The sequence below is a fragment of the Mastigoproctus giganteus genome, chromosome 2, assembly GCF_048544385.1.
Source record: "Mastigoproctus giganteus isolate SK-2022 chromosome 2, ASM4854438v1, whole genome shotgun sequence".
Lineage (NCBI taxonomy): Eukaryota > Metazoa > Arthropoda > Arachnida > Uropygi > Thelyphonidae > Mastigoproctus > Mastigoproctus giganteus.
The window spans coordinates 168,250,388-168,277,163 of record NC_143576.1 but is presented as its reverse complement, the minus strand read 5'-3'; the positions used below and the strand labels follow the sequence as shown (position 1 = coordinate 168,277,163).

General features: G+C 36.6%; 2 protein-coding genes across 2 annotated transcripts in view; both read right to left on the bottom strand.

Annotated features, from left to right (window-relative positions):
• Positions 1-22,113, bottom strand: part of LOC150089732 (nucleolin-like) — a 29,810-nt gene extending 7,697 nt beyond the window's left edge. The window contains exons 1-3 of the mRNA XM_090389627.1: positions 21,991-22,113; positions 10,633-10,668; positions 7,027-7,153 (exon numbers count right to left, since the gene is read on the bottom strand). Of these exons, the coding sequence (XP_090245753.1) occupies positions 7,027-7,153; positions 10,633-10,668; positions 21,991-22,033 (206 nt within the window). The 5' untranslated portion in view covers positions 22,034-22,113. The remainder of the gene's footprint in view (positions 1-7,026; positions 7,154-10,632; positions 10,669-21,990) is intronic.
• A 50-nt stretch (positions 22,114-22,163) lies between these two features.
• LOC150089731 (uncharacterized) overlaps positions 22,164-26,776 on the bottom strand; it is a 48,200-nt gene continuing 43,587 nt past the window's right edge. Inside the window, exon 4 of the mRNA XM_090389628.1 lies at positions 22,164-22,403. Coding sequence (XP_090245754.1) covers positions 22,168-22,403 — 236 coding nt within the window. The 3' untranslated portion in view covers positions 22,164-22,167. The remainder of the gene's footprint in view (positions 22,404-26,776) is intronic.

The window sequence follows — 26,776 nt, the reverse complement described above, 5'->3', positions numbered from 1 at the left end:
CAGTATCAAATGACATATTATTAAGAGCTGATTAATAAGTTGTAAAAACTTAAAAATAGCTGACACATCATTGTCCGATAAAAACTGTCTGAGTGTATAAGGTTCAGACAGATGGCTAAAACATAAATGGCGGTCATTATAAAATGACGGACATTCAATTAAAATATGATGGACTGTTAAAATGGTGTCACAATTTCTACACATAGGATGATCGTCTGCCCTCAGCAGATAGCAATGTGTCAAGTGACAATGTCCTATGTGGAGCCGAGATAGAACAACTTCCTCTTTTCGGTTCCTGCGCAGACTAGACTGCCAATGTTCAATTACAAGCTTAATCTCATATAACTTAGCAATCTGGCGAATGTTGTACAGATTTTCCCAACGTGGCTCAAAAACGGGTGTCCACGTCGGATGGTCTGGCAGGGATTTCAGTTTCAAAGCATAATGTAGAGACAACTTTTCCTACGAAGCGATAACGAGGGCTCATTCGCTTCGACATAGAGGCTATGGACAGGAGAGGTTCGAAATGCTCCAGCGGCAATACAGATCGCCCGATGGTGGATGGGATCCAGCCGTCGGAGTACGCTGAGTCTAGAGGATGCTTATACCTGGCACCCGTAATCTAACTTAGATCGTACGAGTGCATGATAGAGGCGCAAGAGGGTACATCGGTCAGCACCCTAAGAATGTGAGGAGATTGCACGTAGGATATTCAAACCTCTCATACACTTCGCACGTAGTTGACAGATGTGTTCTAGAAAGGGCTTTTTATCGAATATAAGCCCCAAAAATCTAGTCTCAGATACTACTGGGATAGCATTTTGTCCAAGCCTCAGTTTAGGTTCAGGGTGAAGATTGCGCTTTCTGGAAAAATGCATGCAAACAGTCTTTTGTGGAGAGAACCTGAACACGTTATTCGTTGCCCATGAGTTCAAATGGTCAATGGCACGTTGCAGTTGCCTCTCAATTACCCTCATGTTGCAGGAATGACAGAATATGCTAAAATCGTCAACATAGAGGGCACAGTTTACAGTTGGAGGAAGTTGTTCTGTGATGGAATTCACTTTAATGGCAAAAAGCGTGACACTTAAAACGGATCCTCCTCTTGGCTAAAAGAGCGAGAGAGAGTAGATCCTACACGGACTTGGAAAGAACGGTGACAAAAAGTTTTTAATAAAATTGGGGAGATTACCTCTAAGGCTGATGCTGTAGAGATCTTTTAAAATTCCAAATCTCCAAGTTTTGTCATACGCTTTTTCCATATCGAAGAACACTGACACCAGGTGTTCTCGTTTTAAAAAGGCATCTCGAATGGAAGTTTCGAGCCTGATTAAATGGTCCAAAGTTGACCTATTCCTACGGAAGCCACACCGAAATCTGGAGAAGAACCAGTTAGCCTCCAAATACCATATAAGGCGGGCATTGACCATTCTCTCCAGACTTTTGCACAGACAGCTAGTCAGAGCAATCGGACGGTAGTTCGTTGGGATTTTAGGATCCTTTCCTGGCTTAGGAAAGGCAAGCACAATTGCCTTATGCCAGGAATCCGGAAACTGCTCTTCTTGAAATATTCTGTTATATAGAAAAAGAAGTTGGTCCATGGATTTTGCAGACAGATGTTTTATCATATCATAATGGATAAGATCTGGTCCAGCAGCACTTGCCTTGGTAAGAGTTAGAGCGGTTTCTAACTCTTCTGTGGTAAAGGGCCCATTATAGGGATGAGACCTTTTAGATTTAAAGTTAATTGGTTGCTTTTCAAATTTATCTTTCCAGACCAGAAATTCTGGGGAGTAAGCCAATGTTGACGAGATGGCAGAGAAGGTCTCCCCAAGTACATTGGCTATTGCAGTTGGGTCTGCAATAACGCATCCATTATACTCCAGGACCGATGAAGAGTGTGATGTATATTTACCCTTCATTTGCCGGATTTTGTCCCAGATAGCTTTACTGCTGGTTGACTGGGTAATGGTGGATGTAAAGCAGATCCACGATTCCTTTTGGCTCTGACGACGAATTTATCGCACGTGCACGTTTGAAGGCTAAGAGATTGGCTGTGTTAGGATATCATCGGAATATCCCCCAAGCTTTATTTTGTGCCTTTTTTGCTGCTGTGCATTCAGTATTCCACCAAGGTTTTGGAAATGGTGGAAACCGGGTAGATGTTTTCGGAATTGTAGCTGCAGCTGCATGGACAATGCTTTCTGCGATGTACGCCACTGCATCATTGATAGGCTCCTGACTGACTGCACTGATGTTAAAGTCTACCAGGTGTTGAAAGGTGTTCCGGTCAGCCTGATCAATCTTCCATCGTGGTAACCTAAAAGGTGAGCATGGCGTCCCTTTAAGTAGGCTGGTTATCATGGGGAAGTGATCACTTCTATAAAGATTCTCTTCTACCTCCCAAGTGATTGAAGGAAGGAGAGAGGGGGAGCATATAGAGGTCAATAGCAGAGAACATACGGGTAGGCATGTGAAAAAAGGTGTTAGTTCCGTTCCCACATTTACAAGGGATGGGTCATTGTCATTGAGCATATGCTCTATGACACGTCCCCTTCCATTAACGTTTGAACTACCCCACAGGGTGTTATGTCCATTGAAATCGCCCAGGAGTAAGACAGGAGTAGGCAGCTGCACAATGAGATCAAGGTCTCTCTGGGAGATATCAGCCCCAGGTGGCAAATAAACTGAGCAGACTGTTATTAAGAACCCTACCGTAAGGCAAACCGCTAGCGCTTCTATGTTGGTGGTGAACGCAATAGTTTGATATGGGGTATGGTTGCCCAGAATTATAGCAACACCCCCATGAGCAGGTCCATCCCCAGTTCTGTCCTTTCAAATGATAGTAGTGTTACGAAGCGAAGGGTTTTCATTTGCCTTCAGGTATGTCTCTTGTAAGCAAAAGCAGAAACGTGCAATGGAAGTGAAAGATTCCTTTGGAGGAATGGTCATGTCCGTCTGAGTTCCGATGGAACATCTCCCTGCTACCTTCTGGCGTAGGTAAGTTTGTTGATATTCAGGGGTTTCACTGATTTCCTTGCCTCCTGGTATGATATATTTAGCTCTGCCTTCAGCCGTTGGATTTCTTTTTCTTCTTTCACCTCTGGCATGCTCATGAGTAGGCTGGGTGTTCTCCCTCATAGTTAACACAAGTGGGTTTTGTGGCTGAATATGCTGTTGTTTCGTGGTCCTTTGCACATCGAGTGCATGCAAAGACTCCACGGCAGGCCATTTGAGAATGTCCATACTTCTGGCATTTAAAACACCGTAAAGGGTTCGGAACATATGGACGCACTGAACAGTTGATGTAGCCAGCTTTAATCTCATCAGGACGTTTGGGCGAGTCAAAAGTCAGAATAATGCTCCTGGTTTTAACAAGTTTCCCATCCCTGCGCGCATTAATTCTCTTAACGGCGACAACTCCCTGCGGTTTCAATTCTGAGCAGATTTCCTCCTCGGTTATGTCTAGAAGGTCCCACTCCGAAATGTCACCTCTCGATGAATTGAGTGTTCCATGGTGTCACGGTTATGGCTACTCCTCCGACTGATGTTGTGCAGAGTAGTTACTCAAACTGCCTGTCTGTTTTGGTTTCAATTAAGAGGTCTCCAGAACAGAGCCTCTCGACTGGTTTGGGTGACCCTGCTAACCCATCTGACCCTTTCTGTATAAAGAAGGGTGACATTTTGCCAATCGGTGTTTCATTTGTGGAATCAATAATTAAAAATCTTGGAACAGGCCCTGATGATATTTCTGTTTGCTGCTCTTTGTAGCAATAATGCTATCTGTATCTTTGTCTATGGTTTCAGATAGGGACCGGGTTGGGGCCACTGAAGAAGTTAGTTTATCAGGATTCATAGAGTTTTTATATGGTTCAGTGCCCGGGCTCCCCACCCACCACGGAGCCCAAACCTGGCATGCAATAAATGCGCTCAGGAGTGGAACGCCAGGGCTACTGAGACACCATACCCGCACCGCCGCCAGCCTGAATCCTGTCACTCGGACCATGAGGGTAGGGGCATGGCATTGACACGGTTGATCCTTGCAGGCGAGCCTACTAGCCGATTGATCCTAGCCGGGCCTTCCAGGACCTCCCGTCTTGTCGAAGCAGGGGCCAAAGTGGTGTATTGAAGTTGGGCCCCTCAACCACCAGGATCCCCCTTTCCGAATTTCCACGGGTCGCAGCGCACGGCAAACACGCCAGATTCCATTGATGTAGGCCTGGAACCTGGGCTGTGGGCGTTGGATCCCATTGATGCTAGTCTGGAAATCCAGCAGCGTCACTGGGAGGTCCCCTCACCACGTACAGGTGCCCACGTCAAGGGGCTTTTATAAGCAAAAGTTCAGTGGGCCAATATATCACTCAGTTCATCTTATGTATCTTTCCTTTTACAGCACTCATTTAATGATCACTGTTGAATAGAAAGTTTTAAAAATTCTTTTTAAAACCTTCTAATCATAATGAGAAAGTGATGGACAATGCTTCCAATCAGTAGTGTTAACTGTTGAAGAGATCAATAGAATGTCATCTTATAATCCAAGGAAGTGTGATTTCAACAATGGCCAATACAAATCATTCTCAATGTTGAAGATATAATCTGAAGGTAACTAGTTTTAGTGATAAAAGTTACTTAAATGGAAAACAGGACTTTATGAAATCAATGAAAATTTCTTAAAAGTTATCGACATAACATAATACCACCATATGTGGATTTAAATGCATATCACAGATCAGAATATGTTCGATTTTGGTATGGAAAAAGGATATTGTGCAAAAAGTTAAAGAAATTACCCGAGATTAAAAGAAAAATTGCTGCTAAAAATGTAATTGTTGCAGAAGATGAATACTGATATTCTTTTTATCATCTGATACTGAAATAGATAATTGTATTATTAATATAGATATTTCAAAATAACATACATTTTGTGTAATAAAATTTCTTTTCTTATGTAAAGTAAAATCCCATTATAAAAGTACCACCTTTGAAGCAAAAGGAATCATACAGTGAATAATTCAGACAATTAAGATGAGCAGTGGTTGAATCAGCAGATTCTGTCAGAAAAAAACAGACACGGGGTTTGGCAAACTGTAAGTGGGAATTGGACATCACTGAGATTAGAACTGAGGCCATGTATATATGTGAAATGAACGAGGAAGTGTTTCGGTGGTCTGGGTCTTTTTGCAGATAAGTTTTCTCTATTAGTTTGACAATTTGTGGTGTATTCAGTAGTAAGAAAAGGTGGAGGTGGGGACATGATGTATGAAGTAATTCAATTTTTGAATGTGTACACATGGTAAGAATATAACCAGCTACTTGAAATGTGGCCTCGACAATGCCCTCCACATACACACTACTGGGACTCCCTCCAGTCACTATCTGGAAGAGTAGAGGTAGCACAATCATGCACTAGCTGATCCGGAAGCCTCCTAGAGTTACCAACAGGTTTGGTCCGGTGTACTAACTAGCGGCTGGCCTGTGAACACCATTTTAGAGCTGTACCCTCAAAATGTAAGGAGGTTTGGATCTTGCCATGGTGATCATAACTTCTGAATATCAGTTCCACCAGTGTTCTACCAGGTAGCAACCACAGCTTGGCATATCTCAGAGAATGTCTGTGACACCTCAATGACCAAATTAAAATTATTAAAATGTTTTAATTAAATTTGGATTCGATACTTATGCCTTGTGTGTACCTTTATTGGCATGCATTTTACAGCAAATTAGAGACACAATATTGGTAGGGCTAAGTTGTATAATATTTTCTTGATTAAATTTGTGTATGAAGTGTTTATATCAGATGAGGGTCAGCAATTCATTGCCTGCACACAGATGATGCACCAATCCCTCTTTACAGAAATACCTAAGGGATCATTTCCATATATTTCCAATTTTTTGTTAATGTGAAAACAGCTTTGGAGGCACGTACAACATTTTTCTGACTGAAACCAATTGGTTTCAGTCTGATTAAGTAAAACCGATTGGTACCGTTTGTTTGTTTAGGAGTTTTATGGTGCATCAGCAGCATTGGCTATAATGAGCAGCAAAGTCAAGGTTGGAAACAAAAATGGGAGATGGAAATGATGTAAGTGACATCACTTCCTAAATGACGCTACTTCAGTCATTAACGTTGATTTGGTAGAGCAAGTAGCGGGCAAGCATAAAACGTTATTGCATTCATAACTTTGGTTCTAGCTGTTCGATTTTTAAAATTTAAACGGTTTTGATCTTCGTAAAAGAAGTTTTCACATAAAATAAAACAATCTTTTTGCAAAAAGATAGTTAGGTCAAATAGAGTAAAAAAGGATTCTCCATCATAAATTCCGAGAGATGGCAACTGAATAAGTGTGTTCATTATAAAAACGGAAATTTCATATTTGTATTGTTGATGGTTATTTAAGGGTAATGAAACTAAGTATATTTGGAATTGGGTGTTTATTGCTGATTAATTTTATTAATCAGTAGGATGCATTATGAAAATTTGTATTCATAATTTATACTTTAAATTATTTTTTTAAAACAACTTCAGGAAGTTTGTGGCTTTATATTAATATTTATTATTATTTAAGGGAATTACAGTAATGCAGGCAATGCAAATTATTTTTGTAATTCCATCATTGCTATTTTTGTGATCAAATGATTGACATTTTTGTATAATTGTTCATTATTATTTTTTCAGAAAACTTTAAAATATTATCCTTGTTTATAGAAGAGTGTTTTAATTTAAATTAAACCAATAACTGAAAATATTAGAATTTTCACTGGGTATTCACTCTCCATTGGAAGCCACGAGCATGAGAACAAAGTTTTCGTACACACTGGTCTCTAACGAGCATCGTTAGAGACCAGTTAAATGTCCACTAGCTCAGCATGCAAAAATAACAAAGATTCCATGCTGTTTTAAGCTTAAAAAGTCACCTTTAAATGTGACAAGAATATTTTATAAAGTCTATTAATTGTCAACAAAGTGCTTTAAGGGGGAGGAACCCCACTAAGATGATAAGAATATTTTTTTAAAATCCAAAATACCTTGGTCTGTTTCCTTTTATTCGAGGAAGGCTAACATTGATAATGTCTGGAGAAAGCATCTTAATATCATCAATGGCAACATCATGGGGTAGCCCACGAACAAAAAGGCTACGCTCATCCTTTTCCTCTATAATGAATATTTTATTAAGAAAATATAAAATCAGCAATAAAACACACTACAAGATAAAATAATCACAATAATACACCAAATTTTTAGATGAGGAAGGACCAAGGTGAGTAAATAAAGAAACAGAAATGATACATTTAAAGCTAGGAGTCAAATGCACAGTAACTGCAGGCTGCGTATATCAGGAAATGTTTATTCTCTGGTCCGCAAGTGTTGTGAAACTTTTACAAGTTTAGCTTACCACTAGCATTTACCCATCATCAATGATAAAAAAAAATGCTGTGCACACACGTGTTTTGGGAGTGGGAGCTGTATCACAGACTCATTTACGGAGGTTCCAGTTTGAACAGTATTATCCTGCTGGTTTCTAAATATATAGACAAAGTATTCCTCACTTTATTAAATCTGGCACAGTGGCAACTTGCATTACATTGCTTCTTAATGTAATGTTGAGAAGCACTTCAAGACAACTCAGTGCTTTTGACAGTGCATAGAAATATAAAATTTCATATTCTATTTTTATATGGGTCACAATCTCAGATGCTTGGTGCCTGCCATTTCACTGTGAGCTAAAGAATTAGCATACCACTAGCATTTACCCATCATCAATGATAAAAAAACATACTGTGCACACACGTGTTTTGGGAGTGGGAGCTGTATTACGGAGTCATTTACAGAGATTCCAGACTTTGTTTTTGCTCTTCCCTACAGGTAAGAGCAAAAACAGAAAGTAATGTACTATCTTGTATATTCTTAATACAGGTGGAACCAGCTATAAACCGATGCTCACAGTACAAAATTCTAGCCAATTTTCAGCATTCGAACTTCATATGTACTATCGATTTTGCTCAACTGGTTTCTGCACAACAATTGCACTACTACGTCTAAGAAAAGTCTCGCAAAGAATAATAATGGAAATAATATGCAATTGTGTTGTTTCAATCTTTTATTGATGCACTGAACAATAAAGTATTTAAAAAAACCCATTATTCATGTTAAATATGCATAAACACGATAAACACACACCTTTTGTCATAAAAACAAATGAACACTCACAAAAACTGAGTTTCCATATGTTCATGTTTTGAAATTAAGAAACAGTCAAGAAAGGAAAACAATTCACCTGGCATTCTTTCAACTAAGTAGATGAAATGTTTGCAAATTTTAGTTGTCAGTTTCAAGTTTTTCATATTAAAAAAAAAAAAAAAAACTAAATCAAGGGTTGACTGTTTCATTGCACCTCTTTGTTTCTGTTAACAATTTCAATAAGGAATTTTAACTGTAAAACTGAAAGGGAATTTATTTTTTTCTATTTCAAGAAATTTAAGTCCAGTTTGCAAACCAGCAAGTGCCTCCGCAATACAAGTCATTTATCATTATTATGAAAATAAAGGGATAACACGTATCGCGGATTCATGTTAAACTGAAAATATCGTGTGTTAATGGACGAACAATGGGAGCCATGCTTGCATCTCATTACAGGTTTCAGCTGTACACGACTCAAAAATTAAAATGTTAGGTGTAACAGGCAATTTAAGCTAAAAAAAAAAAAAGAAAAAAGCAATAAATACCAATGCTCACATATGCCACTGTCTACACAGAACCATGAATTGATGTGTATGGATGCATCTACAAGCACGTTTAGTTTTTTGTATTAAACAATTATAATACCTGTATACAAGGAATGAAGAGAACATTGAATTTTTTTTTTTGACTAAAGAGGAAGGAGAAATACATTTCCCCATAACATAAAAACTCAAGAGAATTCCAACTATCGGTATTACTGCAAATGCAATAAGATCAAATTTACTACCTGTTGATAACAGATTGCACTAACAGAAGTCCAATAAACAAGAAACAAAAATTGTTTTTATTGTTTTATGGTAGCGACCTCCAAAAACGTGCCTTAGAAAAATATCACAAAGGCATTCAAAATTGATTCTTATAACCAAACATATGATAACGATGAAAGTGTAGTGCACTTTAATGATCTGAATTGGTTTTTTGAAATTTGATTCTATAAAACAGCTGATTTGACTAACCAGTTTACACAGAACTAGGAATTGAAGTGTATGGATGCACCTACAAACATGTTTAGTTTTTTTGTATTAAACAATTAATACCTGTATATAAAACACTAATGCCTGCTTAAATAGTGATACCCAAGGAAGCCGTCCAAAAGCATTTATAAACTATTACTGAAGTTTGGCTTATCTTCATTAAAGTAAGACGGCTGATCCGACTAACCATACTTATTGATGAGCTGTTATCATCGATTAATTTTTTAAATGGGGGGGGGGTTAAAAATGTGGCGCCGTCAGCACCTTTTATCTTTTTTATTTTTAAATTCGTGTTTATTTCAGTGTATAAGATACCCCACGATTTAATGGCAACTTTTTTCAGATAAATGGTGAGTGACGTACACTGGAAAATATGGTATTCAGTATTCAATATAAGATCTTCTGAGATCAAAACAATGTGTTATTCGGTTCACGATACGATGGTGTCTCCGAAACAGATTGATATTGTAAAGTGGGGGTCCACTGTACTATTAAGTATGTGCTCATAATGCTTTCATTCGTGAGTGTGCATGCATATATACATATCCCCTAACAGCATAAACAAAATGGGTTACATATGCACATGTAACGATATATGAATATGTTCTTGAGGAAGCGCCACATACTGTGTAACGATACTATGCAGAATACACTAGCAAATTCTTGTTATAATGATGTTTGCATGTAGGGTTTCAGTGTTTTTGAATTGCAGAAGGAATTCACAAGTCATGGGAACCAATTCAAATTTAACTGTAGACATACTTCGAATAATGGGTACTAAAATGCAAGTAAAACCCATATGGTTCATTGGGGGTATGGTAGTGACTTTGAAATACACTGCAATTTGAATAATATGATAGCAAATTAATGAGGAGATTCTGTGAACTTGTTCACAGAATCTCCTCATTAATTTGCTGTTCTCCTCATTAAAATGCTGTTCTCCCGAATAAATTAAATTTCCAACACAAGGCACCACTGTACTTACATTTCAGCTGCCTTTTTGTGAATCAAGCAAATTATTCAGTTCCTACTAAGCATGTTGGAGGTTTGATATCATGGTTTACTTTCTAAGCCTCTTCACATTTGAAGTCTCTCCCATTAAAAGATGAAAATTGTAGATGTTGTAGTCAACTTTCATTTTGAGTATATAATATTGTTTTACAACATATATATTTCTATCTCTACTTGTAAGAAAACGGCCTTGTGTTCTTGTACACTCTCCATACAAAGAGCTATAACTACTCTCAAACTAGTGTCTAAAGCTTCCAAGTTTACTTAACACGGAAAACTATTGAATAAACAGAATGAAGAAAAATACAAAACTGTACGAAAACAGATCATTAAAAGTAAAAACTTTCATAATATAAAGAGAACCAAATTTCAGACTTATATACACACATATGTAATTTAAAAACTTACTCCTCCTCAGCTGCTGTATATTTCCCACATCAGAATCTATAAATGTAAAGAATGAAAAAAAAAAAAAAAAAAAACCAAGGCTTTTACATTTTGTATGTTTGAAATGGATAATTAATTAAACCTATAACATTAAAATTATACTGTATATATGAAAATTACACTGTAAATATAAATGGATTCAAAGGGAACTTTTTTATGAATTTTTAAAAGTATAAGATTAGGAGGAATTTTGGAGAAAAAAAAAATTAAAAGGCATGTACTAGACAGAGAAAAATTTATAATCCTACTAGATTTAAGAAGTGATAGATAGAAGTAAAAGTTAAGATACATAGCCAGTAATTCCTTAATACCATAATTGTATTTCTGCCAAATGCAACTAAGTAAAAGAACACTGATTTTAATTAACTAATTTAAATGCACTTATATTTCTTAAATCGCTACAGCCTACCCATATACAATATAGAGAAATGGTAGTAAATGTTTCCTGTTTTAAAGGAAATATACATGAATTATACAGAAATATTCAAGTTAAACTAGGAGCACACAAAATATATAAAGAATGACATAAGAACACAAATACTAATGAATTTTTCAAGGGTGAATGATCAAGAAAGCCACTGCTACAGTAATCAAATACTAAGTCACATAACAAGTAAGGTTTAAGTTCAAATAAAATTTTAGTGAAATCCACACTGATTCATATTCATCATGAGGGGCAATCATTTAATTCGCGAACGCCCATTTTTTGAATCTAGATCTTATCTTAATTGTCATCATCTAAGTCCTCTGTGGATTTCTTCTCAAAATACCTTCCCTTGAACTTTACACTCTTGTCGTCACAATTGTATCCATGCATTAAATGCTCCTTACAAGCCATTTTTTTGAAATACTGTTAAGTGCTTCCGTGGTGGCTCTGCAAGCATCATTGTTGGATCAAAAATGCTTGCCTTTCTGAGCTTTCTTCAGACATGGAAACAGGAAGAAATGACGCTGGGCTAAGTTTGGTGAATAAGGGGGATGTGATAAAACTGCGGCACTTACGGCAGTGAACACTGACTATACAATATTAGCCATATAGAGCCTGGCATTGTCTTGATGAAGAAACCATTTCATACTGGAAAGTTCTTGATGTTTCTTATGAATGGCATGGTGAAGTTTGACTCAGTGAACCTCAGAATATTGCTCCTTATTCATAGTTGTTACACAAGGCACGAAATGTGTAACAAGAATGCCTTTTTTAATATAAAAGGCAAGAACTATTTGCCTGTTGGTTGAACAAGAAGCTCAGAATTCCTTGTATTGGTGAAATCAGAATGCTTCCACTTGCCAGACTATTGTTTTGTCTCTGAATCATAGTGAAAAATCCAAGTTTTGTCACAATTCACTATTCAATTTAAGAAGTTTTGACCGTGTTACAAAACAATCAAGCCGTGTTACAAACAATCAATACACAAATCTACTTTTTGATGTTTTTGTTGAGTCAAATTCTGTGAAATCCAGCAGCCACTGATGCGCAACATTTTCAGGTGGTCTTTCACAATACTGTGAACACTACCATACGAAATGGACATTCTAACAGTTAATTTGTGAAGTGTAATTTGCATGTCTTCATCCAGGATTTCCTGGGCTTTTGCAATTTGCTCAGGAGGAAGGCTGACCAGGTCTTGGGTCAGCTGGAAGAGCCTTCTCACCAATACACTAATTACCACACATTTCATTCATCTCTTCAACTGTTTCCGATGCATTTAAGCCCCATCTGACACAATAAAGATTCACATAACCCTGTTCAATCTGTATGCGACATGATACTTGTTTCAAAACAATTGTCAGTGACGTGAGGCTAAAAAAAAATCTCTGTGCCCGCAACACTAGCTCGATAAGTACTGGCATGCGCACACAGTCTGCTCAGCAGTGATCAGGCAGAGTGCCTATAGCGGCAGTTATGGAAAGTTTGCATGATAAACAAAAATCTTGCACCAGTCCACGAATTAAATGATCACCCCTCGTAGTTCGCTTTTGATGATTCATATTCATGATTATGAACAGGAATCACAGAACATGATATAATTCATATTCTCTTCATTTTGGATCAAAATCCAAAATCATTTTGACCAAAAGAGAATTAGAAGAACATGAAAAATCAATGTCTGTAACTGCTCACAAAAATTAGTTTATTCTGAATTCAGATAGCGATTTTGCAAGTTAATACTTAATATCCACAGGGCTAGTATCTAGCAAAACTTCCGGCCATTGTTATTGTATATTAGATCGATACAGAATAGCGTAAGGTATATATCCAACTTGATAGTGTAGGGCAGAGGTTCCTAACCTTTATAAGCCTGTGTATCAGTCAACCACACTGGTATCTTATGATGCACTGGTGTGTTACTTAATGAGTACATAAATCTGTTTTGAAAAGTCACACGAATAATTAGTTAAGCGAAACCGAGCTATTCAACTAAAAAAAAAAATTATTAATTAAGAAAATACAATTTATAAATAAGGTTTTTATATATTTCACATGCCATGTGGTTTAACCATTTCCCTCTTTACTTGAATTTTTTTGGTTTCTGTTTCGAATCCGTTTCGCTTTTACTAGCGAATTTGGATTGATTAGTGTCAGTTTCAGTCGAGGTTCTAATTCAATACCCATTGAAGTCCTATATTTATTTTTCATTGAAGTCATCGCTGAAAATCCAGCCTCACACAAGTAAGTCAAATTAAATGGCATTAAAACTTTCAATGCTTGCTCATAAAGTAGGGGATATTCTCAGCAGATAGATAACCAAAATTTTGTTAAGTTTGAACTCAAACTTCAACATTAAATGTGATGCCTCCTTGTACATCACATCTTCAGGGCTCTCACTCAAGAATGCAAAAGGGTTCCTAACCCAATTCTGTGCTGTAAAGTTGTCCTGGAAATATTTTCAAAACTTGTGTGCAAAGATTTTATATGTTCATGGATGTTGTCAATCACATTTTGGTCATGTTATTTTCTTGGATAAAATTGTGAAATGAAGATAACATGCTCATATTGTTTTTTTAATACCTGCTCTTCCATTAGTTTTAATTTTCTTTTAAAAGCATTAATTTTATCACTGGAACAAAAATATAATAATTAGGATAGCAGTATGTCATAATTTCTAATGATCTAAATTTCAAATTACCTGTGAAATCACTACAATAAGCAAACACTACTTTTAATTTTCACTAACCAATCTCTGAAGGAAGACTGACCATAAAAAATAAGAAGAAAAAAAGAGAGGAAGTGAAGAGATAAAGTTCTATGAATTAAGTACAAGGAAGGAAGAAAGACTGAAATACTCCTAAACATTTAAAAACTTTACTCTTTCATGAGAGAAATTGCAAGGTGGTTTCATTAACAGCCCACGTGCCGGCGGTAGGGAACCTCTGGTGTAGGGTATAACTAGAAAACCCACCACACTATCATTATGGGAGACTTCAATGCTAAGGTTGGAAAAAGAAAAACAGCACAGAAAGGGGAACTATGGGAAATTTTGGAATTGGTGAGAGAAATGAAAGACTTGTGGAATTTACAGAATCTCAAGGATTGTCAATAATGAACACTTTTTTCAAGAAAAGGGTAGAAGAGTCCTAATGGATTAACAACTAATGAAATAGACTTCATCCTCACTAACAGAAGATATATTGTGAATGATGTTAACACCCTGAATAAGGTAAATGTTGGAAGTGATCACAGAATGGTAAGATGCACACTTGATATAGATGTAGCAAAAGAAAGAAAAAAAAAACTGACCCGAGTAAATAATACGAACGTCTTTGAGATAATAGAAGAGGAGAAAAAGCAGTATGTACTGGAACTTAAGAACAAGTTTGAGCTTCTACAGACTGCTCCGGACAAAGATATCGACAAGGAATATTACAACTTTCTGAAAGTGATCAAGCCCAAGAAACCTATAGAGAAAAAGAAATCCAAAGAAGAAAAAATTAGTCAAGAAACACTTATGATGATGAACCAAAGGCGACAAATGAAGAGCACGATAAACACTGACAAGGAGAAAGCTGATTATACTGAGTTATGCAAAGCCATTAGAGAGACTCAGAGAGGACATAAGATTTAACACAAAAAATGTAGAACAAACATTAAGGGAAAACAAAGGACTTAAATCAGCAGCCATGTGTAGTAACATAGAAAGACAAATGACACTGAAACTGAAGAATAGTGGTGTACTTAAAACAGAGAAGGTGTAATTCAAATAGCAGAAGACTACTATAGTGGATTATACAAGGAGCGAGAGAATGATGCCAGCAGTGGGGAAGCTGGATCTCAAATTAGTAACACATACAATATACCCGATATTCTTCCTGATGAGGTAGAATGTGCGTTGAAAAAAATGAAGAATCAGAAAGCCCCAGGGAAGATGAAATTACTGTAGAGTTGTTGAAATTGGGAGGAAGAGAAATAACACAAAAACTGGCAAGACTCTTCCCAAAATGCTTTAGAAAAGCGTGATGCCTAAGGAGTGGAACAATGCAATTATAGTTTTGCTGCATAAGAAAGGAAATAAATCAGAAATTAGAAATTATAGACCAATTAGCTTGTTATACCACATCTACAAGTTGTTCACAAGGGTCATTACTAACAGATTAGAAAGAATACTTGATGAGAATCAACCGAAAGAGCAAGCTGGCTTTAGGACAGGATTTCCAACTATGGATCACCTTCACGTAATATCACAGCTAATGAAGAAAGCAAATGAATATAAAACACCATTATGCCTGGCATTTGTGGATTATAAAAAGGCATTTGACTCCATACAGCATAAGGCAATATTTTTGGCACTGGAAAGACAAGGCATAGATACTCCCATATATTATGATTTTGAAGAAAATATATGAGAATGCTACTTTCTTTATTAGACTAGACAACGACAGTAGCAAATGTAAAATTGAGAAAGGAGTTCAACAAGGAGACACAATATCTCTGAAGCTGTTTACTGCTGCCCTTGAGGAAGCTTTCAGAAGATTAGATTGGTCGCAGAAAGGAGTCAATGTGAATGGAGAGTACCTAAACCATTTACGATTTGCAGATGACATTGTGGTCATAAGCCACAATCCCAAAGAATTAGAGGAAAATCTTAATCAGTTATGATGAACAAGTTATAATGATGAACAAGTATGCCACAGGAAAGGATATGATTGAAGAAGCAGTAATTGAAAAGGTGCAGTCATATACTTATCTGGGACAAGTTATTAGCTGTAATACTGATAAATGGCTGGAAATCAAGAGAAGAATAAATTTTGGATGAAGAGCATTCAGGAAATATAGTCACATGCTGAGGAGCAATATCCCAGTTTATCTGAAATGAAAAATAATGAACCAATGTATACTCCCCGCCATGACATGGAAGTGAAACTTGGGAACCCACCGAAAAAATGGAAGAGAAGCTGAGAACACAGCAAAGAATTGAACGAATTATTTTGGGAATCAGACTGTTAGATAAGAAGAGAAACACGTGGATTAGGCAGCAAACTCGAATAAAGGACATTCTTATCAAAACTAAAGAACTAAAATGGTCTTTGGCAGGACACACATTTCGAAAACATGATGACAGATGGACTAAGAAAATAACAGAATGTACCCAAGAGGAGCTAGAAGAAACCTCAAAGACAGCGGCGGAGATGGATAGGTGAAATTCATGAGTTTGTGGGTAGTAAATGGATGACCATTGCACAAAACAGAATGCTGATGCTATCGGGCAGTGTTAAGTGGGTAGGCAAACTGCTAGCTTAGGACAATTCACAGACTAAAAGTAGCCACAGGAAGAGACCAAAGTGATTCTATTAGATTGAGCAGCAGCCCAGAAAGGAGCTGGGAGATTTCAAAGACTGTTCAGAGTCATGATGGAACAAGTAAATACATGGGCTGTGTCAGGATGACTAAGAGTAAGAACAGGTGCATGTATTTTTGCATGTGTGCACCAATACTAGAACTATAGTAAATAAATCTGATGAATTTGAAGTGCTGGTCAAGACATCAAAGGCAGATATTGTTAGGATATCAGTGGCACGGTGTCACACATATAAGAAGTGCAGAATTGGAATTTGGAGAGTACAATGTGTTGTTGTTGTTGTTGTTTGGTTTTTAGGAGCATTAGCAACTAAGGCCATATTGCTCCAGGATATGCGGCGGTCATTCCTTAACCTTTCCGCATCCTCCGTATTTGGTGGTGACGGGCTCGAACCCCGGTCTAATCAAGAAGCGTGTGCTACGCACTGCTGCTCCTTCCCACCTGGCTACGGAGGCGCCTAGTACAATGTGTATAGAACGAATAGGAAGGGAGGAGTTATGCTGTTAGTTAAGAAACACAAAATCTAAATGCACCCAGTTGACAATGGGGGGGACACTGCAATGTAGAGTCAGTTTGGTGGGAAATAAGCACCAGAAAAGGGAAAATGGGAGTAGGAGTGGGCTATTGGCCTCTCATGGGTACAACGAACAATTGTGCAGAGCAATTGTGCAGAGGAGTGGGCCAGTAAATCAGAATGTCTTGTAATGGGGGATTTTAACCTTCCAGATATTGACTGGAACTTGTGGATTTGTCACTTGCATACTAGCAAGACTTTTGTGAATTTATTGGATGATTGTTTTTACAGCAACACATTTGAGGGGCAACCTGGAGGGGGGGGGGAATAATACTCTTGATCTGATTATAAGCAGTGATTATTCATGCATTAAGAATCATCTGCACTGGTGACAGTGATCACAGTGTACTGATGTAGGATTTACTTAAAGATGCAACTACCATCAACTGTGAAGGAAGGGTTTTTGCTTTTGCAAAGGTGACTACAGTGGAATCAACTGATGGTGTTAACAGCGAATTCTAAATCGAAGCCTTCAAGAATTAATCTTTGAAGCTACTAGGCTTTTCATACCAACTCAGAAATACTGTTCAAGATTTAGACTTAATGGGTGCTAGTATGGCTCGTGGCAGAGAAGCAAAATGCATAGGATGCATATAAATTATCAGGCGACACAGAAGCTATGGTAGATATAAGGCAGTCTGTACTCAAGTCACAAAGGAGGTTAGGCAAGCAAAGGCTTGGAAAAGGATGCAAAGAAAAACAAGAAAGACATCCTTACTTGTGTAAAACTCTAGAAGGAAGGGGATGAATCAGATTGGTGCATTGATATCGATGGTTTGACTGTTGATGAACCTGCTCAGATAGCTGACAAACTGTATTGAGATTTTGCATACGAGGAGGAATTCTGTAAGGAAGGGAGGACAGAAGTTCATACTAAACTATAACAGAAAGCTAAGTGATTTTGTAATAATGAAGAGCTAAGTGGAGAAGAAATTGTTGAAGTTAAGCATAAAAAAGGCACCTGGGGTGGATGGAATCTATCCAGTTATATTGAAGGAGCAGTGAGGGAAGTAAGCACACTATTAGCTATATTTATGAGTGCACCCTTAGATTCAGGGTAGGTCCTCATGGACTGGAGGTGTGCAAAGGTATCCCCAATTCACAAAGCGAGTTCAAAAAGTGACAGGAATAATTACAGACTGTTAGTTTAATGTGTGTTCCAGGGATAATAATGGGGTCACTGGTTAAAGAAGCATTGCAGGATCATCTAGACAAGACTGCAGTAATAGTTCAAGTCACAGCATGTATTTGTTAAGCAAAAGTGTTGTATGACCAATTTGATTGGATACTACGATCTGGTCAGAAAGGAACAGGATGCAAAAAGAATTTTGATATCATATACTTGGATTTCAGGAAAGCTTTTGATATTATTGCACATAAAAAACTGCTGTACAAATTGGAGTGGTACGGAATTAAGGGCAAGTTGCAACATTGGATAAAGGGATAGTTGAGTGGGAAACGACAGAAAGTGTAATCAATGGACACTGCTCTTCTTGGACTAATGTTATTGTGGAATCCCTCAGGGTACAGTGCTGGGCACACTGTTGTTATGGGTATTTATCAAGATAACAGTAAGGAGAAATGTACCAACTGTGTGGTACTATACTCAGGGAAGCGGAGAATGAAAGTGTGGTATTTGTGTAATCAGATATGAAGTTCTGTGAGCAGTGCAGATGGGCTGCCAGATCAGGTCATGGAGTCTAGTCGATGATACATAGGAATTTTGCTAACAGAGATGAGGTGATTATCCTGTTGTATAAAGCAATGGTCAGGCTACACCTTGAGTACTGCATACAGGTCTGGAGGCCTCATCTCTTAAAGAAATTCTTTATGTTTCTGCAAGTAGCAGCACCTAGAAACTAGGCAACTGCGAGTTGATCTGACTGAGGTGCCCTTGAATGGTTTGAGCAGGCTCAGTGCTGATAGGATTCTTTTGCTTGCTCAGATGTGTGGAAGTTTGCCATTAGCCAGCCAACGGGTAGTTGATTGCCAAAACTGACTTCCATCTGTTGTTGTGGAAGCTGATAGCTTAAATAAATTTAAGGTTGAACTAGACAAACATTTGGAGTGACTGACTGGGTGAAACGAGTAGGTTTTTTTTTTTTTTTTTGCTGATGCTGTATAATCTTGCTTTCTTGCATCATATACTTCAACTAATGCTAAAATCACAAATGAAATTGAACCATTATGATTGAAGTTCCCAGTAAAAAGCAGCAAGCTGTGTTAGATGTGATGAATGTTCCAGAAAACAATCCAATGTGTAGCACATTAAAGAAAAACATTATGACATTCAATGGCAAAATAGTGAAATAATAGCTGGTGGAGTAGGAAACAGTAACACTAGGCAATAATTTAGTGGTTAGTAGGAATAATTTTCTTCCCTCGGTATATAATGGAATACTAACCACATCGGATGTATTAACAATGGAAAAAATAAATAGGTACCTGTAAAATAAATTTAAATAAAAATACATATAGTACTTAATGCTATAGATCCAATGATTTTAACTACAACATCAAGGGTCTGCAACCAAAACCAATGGAAATACAAGAAGCAAGGCCTCTGCTTTATATGAAATATACGTAGGAGGAGGTAATATTTTTATGGTTATTTTCATTTATATTATTTGGTATATTTTTGTGATAATATTATAACACTACAAGAAGCATATGCTCAGATCTATGTCCAGGATGCTGCTACAGGTTCAGGTTTCACAATCCTGGTCTGCCCGAACACCACTGTATTCCTGTTCTTCCACTCTTTATTTTTTATTTCTTGTGTGTGTGATTAGGTTAACCAAAAGCAATATCCGAGATGCTGTTTTTCTGCTCTCTCATTTTTTCGTCTCCAACAAAGTTTAGAGCCTTCCTTTTTTTTCCTACTTTGTCAGTTTGATATTTCTCCCCTATACTTCATTATATGGTTGTTTATGCTTCATTTGTTTAATTGCCAACCTCCCCACTACACAGGTAACTTTGACCTATTTACACTTCCCTTTCCATATTTGGGGATACTTCAAAATGTTATATATATGCAGAGAATAATTTGCTAACTTCTTGGTTCATCGATACAGCTTGGTTGTCGTTTGCTCCCCTCAACCTAATTTCACTGGTTTCTGCTTGGCATTGCCGTAAGTCCACCTTTGTCAATATCATCTGCAATTTACATTACTTTTGTTTTTAAATTCCTCTTGGGTGGCTTGCTATGTTATTTTATTTCTTTTTTTGTTTAATCTTATCTTAATTTTTTACTCTTGCTACATATATTTTCATATCAGAAACAGAGGCCTTGCCGCTAACTCCTTGATGTCGTAGTTAAAATCATTAAATCTATATAATTTAAGTACTGTATGTATTTTTTATTTAATTTTATTTACCTTTTATTTTACACGTACCTATTTATATTTTCCTTTGTTAATACATCTGATGTGGTCAGCATTCCATTTACTCTAATCTACTTATCTATATTCCATTACGGTCATTGGATATTTCTGCTATTACTGGCAGTGCTACTTGTCCGTAATCCATAACAATTTTTAATTATTATTCTTGGTGAGGCTAAACTCTCAAAAGGAGTATTCACAATTATTGTAAGTTTGTGTCAGTTTGAGAAAACACTGTTGTAGATCACTGAAATAAACTACACAACACAGGGGTCAAGTTAAATATTTTTGTAAAGCTCAATGCAGGATTAGATACACTTTTTGCTAGATGCAGAAAATCTGCTGCCTTCCATCACTTATTATAATAATAAGAAATAAGTTACAAGATCTTTGGTAGATTGCCCTCACAGTAACTGCGCACCACGATGGGTGTGTGTGGGAGGGGGATGATTTGTGTGTAACAAATTTGATTTCTATTGGATGACGAACAGAAATGTTAACAGGGTGGGGACAAAGACACACATAACAATCTCATAAGCTAAAGAGTTGGACAACAAATTGGGTAAGGAGGGAAGACATAACAATTAACTGAACATTCTGCTGTTAAGTGGCTAAATGATGCTAGTAATATAATCTTGTGATATTAGATAACTTCTTTTTTTTTTAACCTTACTGGCAAAAATACAACACAAGGTACTATTATTTTGTGCAATATTCAAACCAGAGATGCTCGATAATATACCCAAGTAGTTTAAGTAACCAAGCAAAGGAAAACTATTTGCAATAACCACATGCAGTGTTGTGTTTTATACAACAAATATTTGAAGTTCATGATGCATATCAATTAAAAATTAATTCACACACATATATCTTCGTAAATCGGTCAAGACTCCAAATTACCGGGACACTTCAAGACTCCAAATAAAAAAAAAAAATCAACTAGAAATCATAAAATTCAAGTAATAACTAGAATGGGTATAAACAGATATTTTGCAAGCCATAAATAAATGAAGAACAGGCATTATAAGTTGTCATTAGGAGATGGAATGTACCAATTATTTTGCAACCTTTGTCTTCACACCTACTAAAAAAAAAAAAAAAAAAAGAGAGAGAAACTGAGCAAATGTTTAGTTTGATTTAGTGCGTTGCATCAATTGTTGTGTTCCATTGCACCGCAAAAGGACAAATTTTGTTTCATTATTTATATCAGGGATATCGGAATTTTTTTTAATGGTAATTATTATTATTATTATTATTTTGTTTAGAAATCGCAAAAATGATGGGTAAACACAAGAGTTGTGCTTTCAAATTAAACAAAAACTTGAAATTATTCAAGTCTGAAAACGGTGCATCTGTTAAATCTCTAAAGAACCATTATAACGTTAGTGACCAAATCATACGTGACACTGCAAAAACTAAAGGGAAGCATAGTATTGGACAAGCTAGTAATATGTGTTAAGTTTTTTTCCCCCTGTGGTTAACCGCGGGTAACTGAATCAGCGGATACGGGGGCACAACTGTATATATAAATTATTCCAATTTATAAGTATAATATAAATTATCTTACTCTCAAGCTTTGGCATTTTTGCAGGTGTATTTTCTAGATCCATCTTCCTTTTTTGGGCACTGAAGACTGGTTTATTAGGTGACTGATCCCTCACAGGTGATTCCTTCTGTTTTTCAGAAGCCAATTCTTTGATTGGTGACTCCAAGTGAATTTTAATCGCTCACATTCAAAGACTTCTTAGGAGATGCTTGCATTTTGGCACCCTTTTTTTATTTGTTGTATGCTCTTTGGTGTAGCAATCAGTTTATTCTGGTTTGGAGTTTGGCCCTTTAATGGAGTAACAAGCTTATTTTTTCCTGGTGTTAGATTTTTTGTTTGCTGCTTTTTTAGCTTGGATGCCATAGTCAGGCCATCCTCCTCCTCATCATCATCATCATCCTCATCATCACTTTCATCATCGTCGTCGTCATCATCTAAAAATGAAACGTTTTAAAATAACATGTAACATTTCTAAATAAATTTACGTAACAGTATCATGTAACCAGACAAGTTTTACAATTAAATTACACTCATATTCTAGGTTAATCTATAGAAACAGCACTACCTATGAAAAGCCACAGGCCTTCCCCCCAATTGCAATAAATTGTGGATGAAATTTCAAAATATGAAAATATTTTGGCATATAAAGGTGATCAGCAGTTAACTTGGAATTCATTTCAATTATGTTCATAGAATGGGCATCAGGAAATAGCTGGATGCCAGGTAGAGAAAATATCTCTGCAAGGAGAAAACATTCCCAAGATAAAAATTGGAAGTACACTAAAAGAAATGGAGCTAAGATGACAGTATGCCCAAAAAATGACCAGGTAATCACAAAATACTGGGTGAGAGGACAACTCGAGACTGCTAGTTACCTTATCATACTGAACTAGGAGCTGAAAGAGACCATAGGCAAACCTACATGCCTATACTACCTACATGCCTTTTAAAAGCAATATACCAAATACACACCACTGACTGACATGGTGATAGGCTTGTCAAACTTGGAGTGTGTATCGATGGAAACATGTCCTGTGGAGAGACTAGTCATGCCACATGGTCTTCCATCCTGATGGACATGAATGGATATAGAGGATACCTGAGAACAATTACTACCTGAGTACACTGGAGGAACTGTGAAGGTGTCATATTATGGAGGAATGTTTCTCAGAATGGACTAGGTCCACTAGTAACAGCAAATGGAACAATGAACTGTACAATATACTGATGTTCTAGACATTTCTGTTTTACATTATGGCAATTCTGTGCTGGAAGCACTTTATTTCAATACAAAAATATCCCAAATTTCAAAGCAAGGATTGTATTGTGAATGTGTGGTTTGAAGAATCACCTTAGAACATTGTAGTGGGCAGTAGTCTCTAACTCAACCCAAATAAATATCTTTGGGTTGAAATGGAATGCAGAAACAGAACAAGGCAAAGACACTCTTCTTTGTTAGTGTAGCTCACTGCTGCTTTAAAATAGGAATGGAACAATCAGTATCATCAGTTTTCTAGTAAGAATTAATATTCCCCAAACGGATTTCAGCACTCTAAAATGCCGAAGTGGACCAGCAAACTACTAATTACTTGTAACGAATGTTTTGTCCATAACTACTACGAATTTTGGTATTCTGATGACTTATATAATTGTAGAATTTTTTTGGTATTTGTCTACATCATATGCAATAATGCAGAAGAATATCAAAAAACACTTCTACCAATTCTGGAAAATCGGGGGCATTTTTCAAATGGTAGCAATGGTAAACCTATTTAGTTTTTCGATAGGCTTAGCAAGCAGGGACACAGGAAAGTTATGCTGTGCAGGAGTGAAAGTTCCTTCTTGGATATGCTTTTACTTACCTCTCAATAAGTTAATGTAGAGTTTAAAGCTTGGACATCAGTTAATCTCACTATGAAATTAGGAGAGATTTGTAATTTATATTAATGTTAATGTGTGGCTAGAGAACATTTGTGTATATTAAAAGTCTAATTCTCAAAGACACCTATTAACAAGTGTAGTGCATTTAGCTGATACCTAATTTGTTTCACCATTAGGATGGATTTGTTGGGATGTATTTATAAAGCTGTTATTGCACTTCGTAAATCAATAAATCATTTGTTTGTTGCACAGATTATTCACATCATCCAAACAGGGCTTCTCAAACTTTTATCTCCATTGGGAACACAACATGTTACAGAAGAGCCATTCAGGTGCAAGAACAAACAGAAGCAGAAAACTGAATACTATCATAAATAAATAATCACTAATTAATAGCTGGAAGTGAAAGGAATAAAGAATTAAAAACCATCTCTGCATATGCTCAGTACTGGAAAATTAAGTGCACAATAATGCCATGTACAGATGTCTTCAACATGTTTCTGAGTGGAGAACAGTGTATATTATGCTAGAGCTGCTTCATGAGCCCAGATCTTGAGCGATTGTAATTTAAAAATATGTATATGTGGTTTCAGTGATGTCCAGTGCAGTCTGTCAAGTTGCACTCACTTTTTTTTTTTTTTTTTGACAGAATCTCAGTTATTGGTTGCCTCGATATATGTTCTCTTCATGAACAACCCATCCAAGCAGTCAAAGTGAGTGGTCTTCTCTCTCCAATGAAGCATTCTCAGCCTTGTGTTGCTTGGCATTACCAAATGTGAAATAGAATAATCTGCAAAATTTCTATTCTTATTTTCCATGATGGTTTACTGTTTTAAATTTTTTGATGTCAGTGTTTGCTCATATCGTGTAAGTGAAATCCTTTATTTCACATGCCACCTTAATCATGATGTAACCAGAACTGTGTTTGACTGTAAATGGTAAACAATGTGGCACCATTTTTCCTTAATTTGATCATCTCACAAACTCTACGTGCAGATCCAAAAATTTCAAATTTGGATTCATCTATCCACTGTACATTTTCCAACTCTTCAAGTATCCAATATTGATAGCTCTTAGTGCAAGATAACCACTTCTTTTGATTTTCCAGTAAGGGGTTTAATAAGTTTCTGGACATCTATAAAACCATGAAGTCTTGCTTATTGAAGAGTAAGTTTTATAGCGGATATACACATGGGAGTTTCTCCATTCCTATTGAACTTGGCTCAGATTTCAGGTGCAGTAAGTCATTTACTGCATTTAAATCAGTGTTATGGTCTTATTTTGTGCTTCTATTGTGTGCAGTCCTTAAAGTGCAATTGCACTGAACATGATTTGCCCTATAAACTACCAGTCCCCTTGAATCATCAAATCATTAACTTGTACCCCTTTAAATGAAATGACTAGTTTATTGCAAATAGTTCTTGTGTTCAACTTTCTTTATACAGATATACCACTTCTATTTTTCAACACTCAGTTCCTTATTTCTTGCCATGTTTACCTTGAAACACAAAACTTAAAACCAAGTTCCCTTCCCTTCCTCCTCAATTTAAAATGCTCTAAAATCATCTACAAACTATAATATTGAAACACTACTCCCACTTTCTAGAATATTCCACACCTTTCTGAAATATCCTTGAATATTCTAGAAATTTCTTAAAGATCATTTCACTTTTTTCATTGATATATAACAGAAAATATTTTAAAAACTTTGAAAGTTACGATAAATAAAATGTGATTTCAAACTTAGACAGGAATGCATGTTTTTAGACAATATCCATCTGTAAATTTCACAATTGTATCTGTTTTTACCGGATTCATTACTATAAAAGGTGGTCCAATGTGGCTCAAACAGGTGTGACCGGCTATAATGAAAGCAGAGCCTGTATTTTTGCTGCATAGTAAAGCAGCAACATTTTGCTTCAAAGGTGGCGCAAGGATTCAAGTACCTTGATGTATAGGCAGTGGGGATATTCTGAATATTCTTAAGAGTAATCCTAATCTGATTAGGATAAGGGCAATCTGATTAGTGCACTTTTCCCAGAACTGATAGTTATGCACTCCATAATTCAGTTGAGATGTGATTAAAATAGAATATAAATGATGTAGGGTTCACTGATCAAATACCATGTTACTGCTGATAGCACTCTGAGGATTAGTTTTTCAGGCAACTGGTTCCCAGGTGTGCAATATGATGCATAAAGTTTAATTTATTTATCCAGTATTATGCCCTGGAATCTAATACTGTTGGTAAAAGATATTATGGCTTTAATAAATTCTAAATGATACAAAACAATGTTGTCTTCTATTGTGATGTGGCATACACTATACTGAACTGAATTTGCAAAAAAATGCTTTGGAGAGCACCATTGATTAGAGACGTTCACTGACCTGACCTCCTTGGTAGTTACATATTTTGAACACGAGTTTTTCTAATAGAAAATCATGTTTAACTAACCTGGCAAGCTATTTTGACACAGTTATTCATGAGCTGGATGTAAGGAATAATTTCAACTTAGTTGATTTAAATTTTAGCAAAGCATTTCACTCAGTCCCTCAAGAGAGGTTAAGTTGGAACATGTTGGAATTACTGGTAAGATTCTAAGATGGACTGCTGGTTGGCTGCAGGGCAGAACAGAGGGCTGTGATATAATATATATTCTTCAGATTTGTTTAAAGTCACAAGTAGGGTAGGGTATCCAAAGGATCAGTTTTTGAACCATTGTTGTATCTAATTTTCATAAATGTCAGCGAAAGGAGATAGAAAGCATGTCAAAATTTGCAGCTGACACAGATATTGGTAGAGTTGTTAATGAACATTGCCAAGCAGTGCTCCACCAGGATGATGCTGTATAAGCTTGTTTTCATGCATCATTTTCTAAAACTAATAACAATAACTGTGCCTATAAGAGATAGCAGCACTTACTAT